General features: G+C 41.2%; 1 protein-coding gene across 2 annotated transcripts in view; it reads left to right on the forward strand.

The window, feature by feature from the left end:
• The window catches only part of SANBR (SANT and BTB domain regulator of CSR), a 187,147-nt gene that overhangs the window by 49,299 nt on the left and 121,779 nt on the right, over positions 1–16,069 (forward strand). For both annotated transcript variants that reach the window (XM_069234392.1, XM_069234391.1), the window contains exons 11-12: positions 5,056–5,208; positions 11,433–11,578. In XM_069234392.1, coding sequence (XP_069090493.1) covers positions 5,056–5,208; positions 11,433–11,578 — 299 coding nt within the window. The remainder of the gene's footprint in view (positions 1–5,055; positions 5,209–11,432; positions 11,579–16,069) is intronic.

Consider the following 16,069-nt stretch of genomic DNA (forward strand, 5'->3'; position numbering starts at 1 on the left):
AAAAAACATCTGTACCATGCGACTATTTCAGACGGGGAGCTACAATTTGAACAAAAAAAAAAAGTGCATTGGCTTTTGTCCCTCCTACACACGATGAATTCTACACATGCTATAGTTCACCAAGAGTATTTTTCATAACGTGAAGAACGATCTGCACCTTTACTAAATTACTTCAGCAAAACGGGACTCGCCCAGCTTAACAGGTCAGAAGGGTTCCAAAATTCTGAATTTAGTGGTGGAACTGCTACCTGACGTGATTAGAGGGAGGAGCATAGATGGTTGGCACAATTTGTTTACTAGTTACATAGGTAAAGGACACTAATTTCTACATATTCATAGAAAGTTTTAAAAAAGGAGCAAAGTTTCTAGGAAATGTGACAAAGCAAATGTTTTGCAAGTAATGTGAAACCCAGAATCATTGAAAAAAACAAAGGAAATGTATGAGCGACTCCTTTCAAAGGTTCAACAAGTTAGCAAGTTTGGAGGTACGGACTGCTTGGTAACATAGCTTACGTGCAACACTATTATTAAACCTAACATCAAGCTATTATAATATTGCTGAAAGAGAAGAATTCCTCTTTTCTGTCTTAAATTGAGAATAATTAAAATTGGATAGTTTAAAAATGTTTACTTCTGTTTTTGAGAAACAGAAGTATTTTAAAGTCCTACCACTGTTATTCCAAGGTAATCCGAAACAACAATCCATAATATAAACCATAAAAAAGCCCAAAGAGTGTTTCATTCTTTTTTTTTGTTTTTGTTTTTAGATAAATATGCTCCGGGAATACAGCAATGTATAAATCCAGGGAATATCTTTAAAAATGCAAAAAATATATAAAAATAGAAAGTACTGCTTGTAGTACAATGGCGGTAAGACAACCAAGAGAGTTTGTAAGTTGACTTTGAAATCTTACCCATCCCTAAAAATGAAGTAGCAAAGTTAAAACTTTCCTAACTATACAACTGGGGGTAAAGAAAACTCCAACAAGTACTAGCTTTGGCGTCATGAGTAGGGACAGAAGTTTCAAAATACATACTGAATATTCAAAAACATTAGTTAGTTAACCAACCTCTCTAATAATAATCCTACTGTAAATGTACCCTTTCTAATCTATCTGAGTATAAAATACGAAGTTCTGTGCTGATCACAGCAGCATCCGTCCCACCTCAACCCCCAACTCTCCATGGACAGAAGAAACCACCATAAAACCAATGAATTCATTAAGTAAATGGCCATCGTGAAAGGAAACCAGCACTTACAATGCAATGAGTCTCGCGTTTGTTTGAGTTAGAGCTATTAGCGTTGTAAATTCCTAACTGGACTTTTCTTGCCACATAAATTTAAACTGAAAAGTAGCGCCACAGCCGCCATGAGCATGAGCGCGAAGGAGAGACACAAAAGGATAAAGAAGTTTGCTCACAGTCAAACGTATCAGCAAACGTGCAGTTATCCATGTAACAGGCTCAATGGCCAAGGCGGTAACAAAACTGCCTCAAGGAGGGACAAACGTAAAGCATTTACCAATGATGGCAAAGGATTTTTGAAAGGCTTATGAACGAGTTATAGTGATAGGCGTGCGGTGGGTGTGGTTAAAAACCCCCAGCTAGATTACAACACGTCAGAGCGCTTGTGTGCTTGACCTAAAAAGGTTAGTTTAACCTATTGGAATGAATAGGAAAGTGAAGAAAAATGGGTGTATCAAATTGTTTCCAAAGAGCTAAAATAAAAAAATAAAAATAGACCGAAGTGTAATAAAAATCTTTATGTATTTAAAGATAAACCAATTAATATTGATGTTTTTCTAATAAAAAGAATTAATAAAAACAAAATATCCTTTTTATATTTTAATATTGTGAGTATTAAATTTACAGTAAATGTTATACCTTTGTATATTTGTTTTTTATGTGTATTTCTATTCCTGAAAAAAATATATATATAATTTAAAAAAAAAGACTTCTAGAGTATTTATCCGCAAATATAATTGTAAAAGCCCAAAAAGAAAAAATAATACCCAAACTTAAAATTCTTCTAAACCTTGGCCCTTAAAATCTTCCATTCTGCTCCTAAACAAGATCGTTCATAGATGAAATATTGTTGAAATATCATTAACTAAACATATTGTACATTTTTAAGAATTAAAAAGCATTCATATTTTTTTTAAATATTACCAAACAGTACCACAGATTATTGACCAGGTATTAAAATATAAATACAAGAAATACACCTAAATTTTAAATATTCATTACCCAAGATCCCAGTTCTTAACAAACAATATTGTAGGAGTTGCAGATGTTAGTAATTATTAAAAAATAATCAAAGATTAATAATATAAAATCATTTAAAACCTCCTTAAAAAAACAAACTACTTAGAGTACTTCTGGAGTATTATTATTTTTAGACCATATCAATGCCCAACACCAAAATACTCTCTACTCTGGATCCCTACAGCCTTAATATCATGCTCCTGAACAAACAAAATCACATGTTTTGTAAAATAAACATTTGATGAATTATCAATAAAACTAGGTATTTTGTTTTAAATAAGTAAATAAATACCCAGATTTAAAAATACCCCCCACCCAGCACTTCTCTCCTAACTAATGAAAATTATATGCATGTTGTATATCAGAGAACCCTCTTCCTTTTTAAATACTTTTTTTAGTGCAGAGGGCAAAATCTGCAAACCCCTTTCTACCTCCACCCCGTTACCCAAAACTGTACATCAAATGTATTTTTTTCCTACTTTTCCCCAACTCCCCTTTTGTCCCCTCCTTTTAAACCTATCACCTGTTAAGTTATTCTTTACTTTATATACTTACCTGTATACCATTTTATATATCCCTGTATATGCGTCATAACAACTTGTGTTGTTAAAAAACAATTTTTAATTACATCATGATAAAGGTATGACATTGTAATTTCTGCGTGCGAAAGGTAATGTACCGCCTGAAGAGGAAGAAGTCAAGAATAGGAGGGGATAACCCCAAGGCTACCATAGCAAATACGGAGCTAGTAAAGTTTAGAAATAGACTCCCAGAAAGATGAAAGTTCTAATGGGGAAGGCCCCTGATTCTGGCTACTCTGCACGAGCTACATGAAACTACAGTCAACAATGAAAGGATGATCTCCTTCACTAAAGCTATGGTGGGCACCATGGACCATAGGCTTTCAGAAATGAGAGGGCCTAAAAGGTATAAGGTATATGTGATGAGAATGAAAGGATCAATTGAGAGCCTTTAAGAGTCTCAGAAATCCCTGCAGGACTTTATGTTGTTTCTTATTCTGGACATTATTGCTGTTAGAGGCCCAGCTTAATTTTCTGAAGGACAATAGAGAAGTACTCAGTTTACTCACACTGAAGTTTTTATCCATGAAGAGTGTGTCACTTTCTACAGAATTACAGAGTTTGAAGTAGAAGGAGATTTTGTTGATGGGGTCCCTCTTCTTGTGTGGTGGTGAGGTATTATGCAGATGATCAACTGAGCACGTGAAGGGTAAAATGGAGGCTAAGGTTTAGTGATAGTGGAATTTGGCAGTCTGCAAGACCATGAAAAAATTCAAAGCTGTTAGTAGTGTTCTTAATAATAATTGACGGAAATGCAACTGAAGCAGCTTATTTTTTAGTTTTTTTCCCTTCATAATACTTTCTAAGAGTGTCCTGGATCTTTAAACTAATATCCTGCTAATTTTTTAAAAAGGTTGACTCCCTTCTAGAGAAATGTTTATTTAATTCACTAAGGTCTTTATAGTTCCTTTAATTGAGAATGGAACTGATTTGTTCAAATAAAAAAAACTTTTGGTTTAATTGTCAATTTTACATATAGGTTTAAATAGCTAAAATCCACTCGCAAAATACATTTTAGACCAGCGGTTATCAAACTTGAGCCAATGGACCCTTTCAGCCCTAGTGGGTCTACAACACCTATCCGTGGGGGAGGTGTCTACAAATGTTTAGGAAATTAATACTAGCAGATTAATATCATGTATGTGTACCTAAAATGGAATATGCAAACCTGAACATTTTTAAAATGCTCTGTAAATGTGCAGTAAGTTGAAAATAGAGGCCAAAATTAAGTTGTATTATAACTTGCTTTATCTGAGCAGTGTGGGATTGGCACATAGAATCTAATATCAACAAGTGATGGCCTCAATTGGAGCACTGGTATGTGCTGACATAGAGAGGATGCATTAGGTGCACAAAAGAGAAGGGGCCCGATTAGTAGTTGGGCGGTTGAACCGCCACAACTCCAATACAGTGGTGGTGAGGCAGCTGACATTTCCGTCGGTCAACCCGGTGGAAATAGTGTAGTGGCATTGGCCTCAGTTCCCTTATGGAGCCGAGGCCAATGCCGTTGCACAGAGCACCCCCGGAATGGGCATTGTCTGCATCACAAACAGTGCACATTCAGTTGGACCGCCAGGACTGCAGTGTTCGACCACCTTCACGTGTTAGGCAGTCCCAAGACCGCCCAACTTATAATTAGGCCGAAAGTGATGCTCGAGAGTTTAGCATATTGCATTATATTTTAGAATTTAAATCACATTTTGAAAAGCTCCAACCTTCCAGCTGAAATTCTACGTTTTGATTTTTGTATATATTTTTGATGTTCAATTAAACAAAAAATCATAATTTGTGTATTTGTTTGATGTATACATTTTTCTGCATTTTTGTGTGCTGCTATTGCTCACATTGTAGATGTTGCTTAGGCCGAGAACAGTGACCTCTACTAGTAATTTAGTAGGAGTCCAAAAAGTCATTTATTTGGTAAGTGCTGTTTTTAAACCAATCCACATAAATTAACTGCATAGTAAAAATCCTGCCTGCCACCTAATGTAAAATTCAGTACACTTGAGGCATTGAGTCTCAGAATGCATTTGGCACAGTTGTCCTTTAAGTATTGAAAAAAAAATTGTGTCTGATAAATACCATGATTGTATTTCCTTTATGCAGTTCTATGGTACTAAACCTAGTACAGATCCTGCCTTTGTGTTATGTGAGTTTGTAGCACATTTATTGGTTACATTTGATGTTTTTCTCATGTTTTGTTAACCAGTCTTTCCTATGCAGTGACTTCTCCCATTGTCGGTTTCATTCGGAGCCTGCACTGTTTTGTAGTTTGGCAAATGTGTCCGGTTCAGCTGGCACTGGAATGTATCCATGCTGTAACCAGAAGGTTCTTCGATTTGATCCTACTCAACTTCCAAAGGTATATTTTAAGACATAATCCATTTGACAAATGTGTCAGAATTGATAAAGCAGTTGGGAAGTTATATCACAAACTGAATTTTTACCTTCTCTTTTGGGCTAATATTACAAATTTGTCAGCACCTTTTTAGAGTACTTTTAGAGTACTGAACATCGCAAATGGAATCTGTGTTTGAGTTTATGAATTAGTTTAGATAATTTTGTTTTGCCTAGCAAACCAGTATAGTGCCTCTCTCTGTAGTAGTTAAAGATATATTTCTCCTCATTATTTTTGCATTTCACATAAAACAAACAGAAAAGTGAAAAACATTTATGGAGAATGAAAACAAAATTGAATGTTAGGAGTTGGAACTTTCTGAAGCACTGGACAGTCTTATCAGCAGTCAAAAATAGCATCATCACCTTTTGCTTTTTCTTAAACAAGTGTCTCCTTCCACATAATATACATTCATTTTTTCAAGCTGGAAAATGATGAACAGCACTTCAAAAACATACACTTAAAACTCTTTTGTTAAAAGATAAACCTTTTGATATTTTGTTAACTTCTTTTCTGAAAAACACCACCCAAAATGTGTTTCTGACAGGAATAGCCAAAGATGGAATAGCTACTAAGCCTGTTACACTGCTTAAGGAACTAAGAAACGTAATAATTGAACGTACAGCACTATGGCCCTCATTCTGACCTTGGCGGGCGGCGGAGGCCGACCGCCAAAGTCCCGCCGTCAGGTTACCGTTCCGCGGTCGAAAGACCGCGGCGGTAATTCTGACTTTCCCGCTGGGCTGGCGGGCGGTCGCCTTCAGACCGCCAGCCAGCCCAGCGGGAAAGAGGCTTCCACGATGAAGCCGGCTCGGAATCGAGCCGGCGGAGTGGAAGCTGTGCGACGGGTGCAGTTGCACCCGTCGCGTATTTCACTGTCTGCGCAGCAGACAGTGAAATACATTTAGGGGCCCTCTTACGGGGGCCCCTGCAATGCCCATGCCAGTGGCCCCGCGACCCCCCCTACCGCCATCCGGATCTCGGCGGTCCGACCGCCGGGATCTGGATGGCGGTAGGGGGGGTCGGAATCCCCGCGGCGGTGCAGCAAGCTGCGCCGCCGCGGAGGATTCAATGGGGCCGCGGTACACTGGCGGGACCCCGCCAGTGGTGCCGGTCCGACCGCGGCTTTACCGCCGCGGTCGGAATCCCCATTGGAGCACCGCCGGCCTGTCGGCGGTGCTCCCGCGGTCCTCCGCCCTGGCGGTCAAAGACCGCCAGGGTCAGAATGACCACCTATGTTTTTAAGGCTGTCTTCCCAGAAAATACTTATTTCAGGTTGTTTAAGGTACGTTTTTTTCACATATTTCACTCAAAGGTAATCAACTGGTTTTACAATCCAGGGCTATTATTGCAATACATTTTGTCTACGAACATCGCAACACTGACTAAAAAGTAATATTGCAGTGTTTTTTTCATTGCTGAATTTACCAACATGCGTGACATTTACGTATTGGAACACTGTTACAGGCGTTGTACGAGTTTTTTGCCCCCAAATGACAACCAGGTTGTATATTCATTTCAGATATAGCAATAAGATCTCCACTTTTCATATATATATATGATATATTTTGGAATATTATGACTTATACACATAAAGCACTCATATATTCCTTTTCCTTTTTGTCCAGCCTTTCGAATATGATATGCATGAGCAGGGTTTCTTTGCATTACGTTATATCACTCCAGAATATCTTGCCTGCTTTTACAAATAAATGATGATGGCCTATTGTAACTATTTGTTTCCAGTTTTCCCCTTGGAAAAACCCAAGCCAGACTTAGCAATGACTGATGTCTGCACAAATGCAAGGTACACCTGTTCTCTCATAATATTGTACATCTGATGTTAGACAGATATCACATGCTGATGCTAATTATGTGACGTGCCGATGTACAAACAAGTTCTTAGTTGGCCTTCACAATGGACACCCTTAAGATGCAGGGGCAGCGGATGGTGACTAGGTAACACTGCAGATCAGGACTCTTGGAGAAGGAAGTTTGAAGACAGGATCTTATTTACAGGCCAGTGTGATTATTCATGTTTGTTAAATTAATAGAGGGGCATTATGGTGCGACACCCCTCTGGCTATAATTGTTTCATTGATGCTCATTTCACTTGGAATTTTATTACAGAGCCATTTCACACCACACCCTAAGGGGCATATTGTACCCCTATTAGGGGTAAGTGGAAAACCAAGATGGCAATATGTCACATATTTTTAAGCATGTTATCTGCTATTGTGTCCTTGTCTAATCCTTTTGTGTTTGTGTGATATTTCATCTGCACCGCAATCACGTTTGACCATGTGCCGTGCAATCACATTGTGTGCTGCACATTAGTTGATTCCCCATTCATGGGCTGTGAATAATGTGAAACGTAATAATGTAATTTACCCTGCCTTACAGATCACTTGTGCATCTCCCTATGTATGTAAGCATGCATGAGTAGAGGCATTTATATATCTAGGAGCATTTGAAATTGTGAATCACGATAGGATCACACTTATATTATTTAGGTATGGTTCTGTCCTGAACAAGGCCACCTGACACATGGCAACATACTGATGGCCGTAACATGTAGACCAGATCAGTGAGGCAAAAGCCTTGTGTAGCCTCCAACATCCAAGAATATCACTAAACAGTACTAAAGTGTTTTTCAGGTTGACTATCATTAAACTTTGATCTTGTTGTTACAACTTAGATACTTTTATATATAGATCTTCCTTACAATATCAAGAGCTCCCAAAAACTAGGCAAACCCACCCAGATGTATCATCATTCTGGATGAGTGACCCACTGATGAACATGCCACGGGGTGTTTGAGGGTGAGGACACTTTATAACCTTAACAGATGGTATCAATAAGGTCACGAAACTAGATATCCCTTGTCATTCTGCCTTTTGATGGTTAACTTGTCCTTTTTGTTTATGAACATGGGAACTCAAAATATATAAGCCACCCAACTGATGATTCATTACCTTTGAAGCTGTGTTACATGAGATTAAAGGGGCAAAGGGTCTTAGTACAAGGCTGGCAGTCCTAGGACTGGCAGTCCTTGGCAGTCAGACCGCTGCAACTGTGGCGGTCCAACCGCCACAATTCAACCCTTGCAGGTGGACCCGCCACGAGACCCCCGTTCTTCTCAGGAACATTGTTCCTGACTGGGTGACAACAGTCAGAGTTGTAACCCGTCAAGGCGGCGCTGAACTCCGCACTGCCTGGCTGATTACAACCCCACTTTCCCCCAACCTTTTCATGGCGGGAACCTCACCATGAAAAGGCTGCAGGGGCCACAGGGGGGCCCCTGCACTGCCCAAGTCCATGGGCAGTACAGGGCTCCCTCTGCCCAGCACCATCGGAATGTGCACTGTCTGCTTTGCAGACAGTGCACATTCCGATGGTGCAGGGGGGCCCTCCTGTGCAACAGCATTGGCCTCGGCTGAGCTGAGACCAATGCAGCTGCCCAGTTTCCACTGGGCTGACCGGCAGAAACCTTGGTTTCTGCCGGTCAGCCCAGTGGAAACCTTGTATTGGGTCTGGTGGGGAAACCGCCAGCTCCGCAGCAGTCTCCTCACCGCAAGTTTGCCAGTCGGCTTTTCCGACCACCAGACTGGTAATGATGCCCAAAGTTCATTAGATATTTTTTACAAATTTATTTTGCTTTTCAGGTCTTACTTGAGAGCACAGCTGTATTTGACTTATTGTTACCAGTTACTTAAAATATACATAGAGCGGGCTTTAGCACCACCCGTTGGAGAATTACCCTTTCACTCCATGCTGTTAGCTGTTTGATGTGCCGTTCCATCGCTTATGGAGTACATGCATTACATGTCTCAGACTATTTGTACATAGCAAAAGTACACTAACTCAGCACACACTAAATTCTTCATCCAAGAGATGCATTGTATATAGAAGACAGCAGTAGTTTTTTATTTTATTTTTTGTCACTGCAGCAGACTTAAAACATTTTTTTAGCCAAGACTCAAAATGGAATGCTGCCAACTTAGCCATTTCTTATAGACGTTTGCCATAAATACAGTCTTGGCTATCTGATAGACATGTAATAAAGAAAACCATTGTAGAGTAGGGGTTTTGGTTGGCTTCAGCCAGCCATTGGTTTGTTAAACAGTCACTTGTGTATTCATATTTTGGATTACACCACAGGATGACCAGACACAAAGGGCCACACAACCTGTCACTCTCTTTAATTTATTTGTTTTTATTTTGTTTTTCATAAAGCTCACTGCTACTTGAATGTGTTGTGAGGCTAAAGCAGAAAAACAAACAAACGTGCACCCTCACCCACTCCCTTCTCCTGTCGCTCCTATATTCCTACTTCCAAACTGGCTAGTGCAAGTGAAACAGAGCACTCTTATATCTTCTTCCCTCAGTGGGACTCTACCTCACACACTACTGTGGCATGTTCGCCATTGCATAGTTTCCTAGTTACTCATGGCAAGTCTTGAAAAGTTAACAAACTGCCTCTTGACTTTCAGGTTGTTTTTTAAAGTAAGAGTAGAATATGTATTTTGATAACGTCTTTTTTAATTTGTCAACATTATTAAAGTAAGTCAAGGCTTTAAGATCACTGGATTGATGCATCCACTGTGGGGACCAGTGTTTGGGCATATGGTCTTAGGTGACTGTTCTAGCAGTTTCCAAGAATTTATGAAATAGATACCATTATGTAGGGCAACAATAACTATTCTCATTCATTAGCAACCATTATTATTCTTTAGAGGCAGATACCCCTGTTTTGTTTGTTTCACAATTTTCATCATGTGATACTGTGCTTTTTTCAGTTTGATTTATGATTGCTTGGGGCATGATTGACTCTGCACCAACTCTAGCTCCACTTCGTTTGCAAGACTGACATGACTGATTTATTCTGTAGCCCATTTGACCTTTTAGATGTGATGCTGACATGTGATTGTGCCCAGCACTAATATTAATTCATTCTGAATCTTCCTTGTAACAGAAAATGAACCTTGTAGAAGCAGGTTTGTCAAGTGACCGACCCTTGCAGAGTCCCACTGACCTTTGCTGAGGGCCATGGCAAGTAAAAGGTTATTGCTCACTCCTACCAACCTCTCAATGGTCTTGTTGACGTGATATACTGTGCTCCAAGTTTTCTAGCCTGTCGGAGATGATTCAGACTGTCACTGCAGCACTGTTTGGTTGTTCTGTGTGTGACACCTCAGCCAGTCTGGGCCTGTGATTTTGTATTTTTGATTATTTCCATTAGAGGCGTGCTGTCCCACGACTTTGCCTGTGAAGTCCAGTTTTTTTACACAAGCTAGAATTACATATGGGTATCACACTTGGCAGGGCTCCTCTTTGTGTGGCTTTTGTGTGACTAGCTGTTCCAGAGGCCCTACCAACCTTTCAGAGATAGGTAAGGTAGAGGCAGTCATATGTCAGATAAAATACAAATTCTATTATTAGCAGCACACCAGACAATCGTTGCATTAGAGACTGTTTTGATTTCTTCTTAGCGCACAAAAAGCACAGAAAAAGGTCAGAGTCAGGTCACCAGAAAAGAGCTCAAAGGTTTCAGGCCTAAACAATATCAAGAAATTCAAAGGGACACTATCCTAGGCAAATTCATATACCTGCTAAGTGGGTGGATTACAAAGGTCGAACCAGTCGAACCATTCGAATAATCTTTCCTTTGAAACATTGCAAGTGGGCATGGATATAGTTCAATGTCTTCATAGGTAGTATTTTAAGAGAATGTGACATTTTCATTGGTGATGCTCACATAGTTAAAACATTTGGCATTAAGGTTTCAGAACCACGTTCTATGTTAGTATGATCAACTAAATTGATATGAGGGAGGTTGAGGCGTTCCCCACCACAGTAAAAAGACTGCTGTGCCTTGTCAGCTCATTGTAATTTATATACATTCATAAAGACGAGATATGTTCCATGCTGTATTGCCTGCGTAGTTTTTTTGTTTTCTGGCAAAAACTCGTTGGAAGCCTCATCTGCTTGTCACTAAATGCTACATTTACTGAGCAACCAGTATTTTGACTTAGGTAAACATGCCATAATTTTGTCCCTACTCATAGGATCAAATAATTCTATTTATTTTATACGGACTTAGTTTCTGCTAGGATCATAGCAAGGTGACTCACTTGGTTACAGTGAGTTAAGGTATTCCTGTAATTCTTATTCTTTTTGCATGACAGGGTTGTAAGATGAGAGATCATGTGATATGCGTACCTGAGGGCGGTGATGATGGAGAATTCCAGACATGTCCTGAAACTAAAGTAATGAACGATCTGCTTCACCACAGAGATGTTGTTGTTGTGCCTTTTGCAAAAGACCAGAGTAGGTGAGACTACAAATATTTAACATGTACAGGTGTTCTGCACATTTACTAAATTTCACACTGTCTTGTTGATTCACTGTTTTATTTTAACAGCTAGCCCACAAGTGCCTCTGTAGTAGATGGCAACAATTTAGGGTTCCTCAATTTATTAGATTACAGAAATAATTATGTGCATGAATCTAAAGGTGTAAAGGTGCAATATTTGTGCAGGAAAATATTCTGTAACATTATTGTGTGGAGAAAATGCAAATAAATGGGTCTTTTTACCTTTTTTAATTTTTAAGCCATAGTTTTCCATAAAACATTTGTTTCTTCTCTTGAATTTTATACAGAGTTTTGGAGGTTTCATAAATGTATGTAAAATATTGGGTTCAGTTTATTTAAAGAGGCTAGAACAAAATTAAGGGCCTCATTATGAGTTTGGCGGTCTAATGATTGCGGCCGCCAAAACACCACCATGGTGGCGGTCATCCGACCGTCGAATTAAGAGATACATAGCCCAGACTGCCAAAAAAGAGCCAATTTCCCAAAAACCGCCAGGACACAGGCAGGCGGAAAATAGGGGGTCAGACCACCAACACTTCCAGCCCGACAAAAATCATCCAATCAAATTACGAGTCACAAATCACAAGACAGGCGGAAAACCATTGGCGTTGCGAACCACGGCAGTCTGAACTCACATCAGTCAGAACACTGCTCCATATTGGACAGTTTGAATATCCCACACCTGACCCACATTCACACACCTGACACACCGACATGCTGCACTATAAAACACACCCCTACACAACCCACAATCCTTTGCAACCAGAGCCCCACTCACAGCCAGAGAGTACGATTAACCTAACAAACTAGCAAAACACACAATAGGCACCCCTACACATTACATTCGGCACACATCCCATATTTGCACAACAGACAGAAAACATAATTTACAGACACCCACACAATACACAGCAACCGTCACCCACTCACATCACAGAACCCACACCTCATCACAAACAGCATTTATCCTTCTATTCACTACCTCGCCTTCTTTAGCACCTCTACCATGTCCTCACAAAAACATCCATGTTTCACTGATGATGAGTTGAGGGTCATGGTGGACAAATTTGTCAGAGTAGAGCCATATCTATTCAGAGCACAGGTCCAGCAGACATCAATAGTCAGGAAAATGGAGTTGTGGCAAAGGATAGTCAGCAGGGTGACCCACGCACAAGGGAGGACACCAGGAAGAGGTGGAACGACCTCACGGGGAAGGTACGTTCCATGGCATCCAGGCACCAGCTGGCGGTCCTCAAGACTGGCAGTGGGCCCCCACCTTCTCCCCCACAGTTCACGTCATGGGAGGAAAAAGTCTTGGACATCCTGCATCCTGAGTGCCTGACAGGAATACCTGGGGGAGTGAAGTTGGGTAAGCAACAACAACATCCTTGGCATCAAACAGTTAGTTCTTGCATGCTCACTCATCACCTTTCCCCACCCCAGTGATCGAACCACACACCACACCCTGTCCAAATCTCCAAATACCCCTCACTGCCATGCCACATGTCAAGTCAACTCACCTTGGGCCACAGTGTTTGGGAAGGGCATGTGAAGTTCTCGGAATGGACAGCACTACAACTCCCAAAAGGCACTGTTACAACATTAACAAAACCAGAACTGTGCACTAAATGTGAAATGCCTTACATGTGAAAGTTTGGTTTGCTAACAATCATAGCAAACCAAACTGAATGGTCCACCCTGTAATAGTTAATGGCAATGTCATCTATGCAATGACCCACTACCAGTGCCATTACAGGCAAATCCCAGCTACAGTTGTGACCCATTCCAAACTGGATTCGGAGAAAACATCACTATACTGTCATGTTCTCACCTGGAGGGACACCTGACCGGCAAACTGGACATGCTTGCATTACATCCAGACAGAGGTCCAGGGCAAATTGTAACACCAGTTGTGGGCACTAGCTCTGACACCATTGTGCATTGTTCTCCTACTAGCTGGCTCAATGATGCCATTCACCTTACTAGGAGAGAAATGTACATTGTCATATCTGCACTTAGACAAGATATGAGGTTATTCGCAGCCGTTTAAACACCAGTATACTCCAAGAGCATGAAGTATGCTGTAATCAATTTCAAATCTATGTGTCCCACATTGCACTAACCCAGATTAGGTAGCAGCTGCCATTGCCATGTCAGGGGATTATGCAGAGTCAGTGTGTGTATCTCATATACCAAGTTTAGTTGTCTAATTGATACACCACTTGTTGCATCACATACACCAACTGTATGTTCCACTTCTCCTGCAGATAACCTTGCCATCCCCAACATGGAGAGGATACCAGGGACAGACACTACCCCTGTGGATGAAGGTCCCAATTAGGAAAACAGCCCCGAATGTCTGGGCACTAAGGACCAAGCTGGCCCATCAGGGACACCTTGTCAGTCAACAACTGTCAGCCTCACCCTGCCCACAATGACCCCTCCCAGCCCTGTTGCAAGTACATCACAAGCAACCATTCGCTCCCAGACCTGTGCCCTCAAGGACAGTTTCTTCCATTGTGTGCCCCACAGTATAGGTACTTGAGTCTCCTCATGTCAATGACAATGATGGTCCTGCCACCAGTGGGAGTGAGCACACTGTGCCACGGGAACAAGTACTTGCGCTAGGGTGCTTGGGAGGGATGGTGTGGGCCAGAGGATGGGAACTCCAAGGGACACAACTGACCAGGAGACCATCTCCCAAGTCTTGGGAGCCTACCAAAACTCCCAAGGCATGATGGGCCAGGTACTGACCATGATGGGGGAGATTAGACAGCTGCAGAGGGACAACCACCAGGAAGCCATGCAGCAGTGGCAGGCACAAAATGCCATCCTGGCTTCCATTGCTGGTGTGCTGAGGGACATCAACACTATTCTGAGTAGCTTTAGCACCCAACATTAGGCCTCTTCCACTAGCCATGAGACATCAGGCCTCGCGACATCTTTGGCTGCTAGTAGAATTGAGGCCCTGCCAGGGAAAGGGAATGCCTCAGACAGCCCACCCTCCATAGCTGGAGAACCCCCCTCCACCCCTGCAAACGTGGGCATCCACCCAGACATCCAGGTGGAGCAGATGCCAAGACTAAACCCACTGCCAGGAAGTGAACCTCTCCCGATTAGTTTCTCTTGTGTGTGACTGATACACCCCGTTGACTGTTCTTACACCTAACTCCATTTTCCTATGCTGCAAGGGCTCTGGATTTGTGTTTCCAATTGGTGTGGCAGCTATCCTGATGATTTCATCCACCATGACTGATCCCTTCACTGTTATATTAATTTCAATCTTTTTTTCAATTCACTTATTTTGTTGTTCACTCCCCAAATAAATACCACTTAATCACAGATCCTGTGTAAGTGTGATTTATTAACCATAAACAACTGACATGTATGAAAACTAGTGTACCAATTTGTTCCTCTCCAATGGGTTACCTCTGCAATGGCCATCACACATGTACTGGACAACCAGGATACACATTGCATTAGTATTGTAACATATACATGACACAAGTCACCTGTATTGTACATCTCCACATATTTATTAGGAGAGTGGCAATCAGCACATTGTGAAGTCATGCTGTGGACTTCAGTGTTTCAACAAAGGTGTCATACACTGTCAACCCACAGAATACATAAGTTAGGGACATGTCAGTCTTTCACATCCCAGAAGGCAGACAGGTTGGTTCAATGTATCATCAGCTGAAGCCTTATCACATACCCATACCTCATTCTCCTAAATCACCATACCCCATCAAACAGAGGTCTGTACTAAGCTCTCCAGTCATGGAACCTTCCACTTACCATGATCCGGTATCTATAGGCTTGCCACTCACCTATGTCGGTCTTCAGACACATGCACCTCGGTCTGCATGAGGAAACATACTGACAGCTATACACAAGTTAGGTCACATACAACACAAACCATAATGATGGTGGAGGGTCTGGATACTACATTGTGACGTATCAGACACAAATGGACACACACGTGCCACCATTTGAGCCACCTCCAATACAGCACGGGTCTAGTTTGTGTAAAAGGACACTTCCAAACCTCTGTCCTGACAGTCTGGGCATAGAATTCACACACCACAAATCTGATGAAAAACAGTACCTGGTCTATTTCATGTCCACTGCTCATGTCAGTCTGCAAATCCCATCTGCATGTGACACTGTCTGATGATGCCAAATGAGGATGAACCAAACAGCCAATCTGCAAATCTGTGATTGTCAAAGATAAAGTATAGGCCAGAGTGGAACACAAACATCACATTGTCTATGCATAACTACAAAAGTTACTTTGATTGTACATTTGCTGAACAATAGACCATGTACATTATAGGTCTGTACACAACACAAACATCCAGCATGAATATCTGAGTCAGGAGCTTTGGAGCCACTTATGACCACACTGATGGTGACAAGAAGCACAGTACATGGCATGCATTGCCTCAA

The sequence above is a fragment of the Pleurodeles waltl genome, chromosome 5 (assembly GCF_031143425.1).
Source record: "Pleurodeles waltl isolate 20211129_DDA chromosome 5, aPleWal1.hap1.20221129, whole genome shotgun sequence".
NCBI classification, from domain to species: domain Eukaryota; kingdom Metazoa; phylum Chordata; class Amphibia; order Caudata; family Salamandridae; genus Pleurodeles; species Pleurodeles waltl.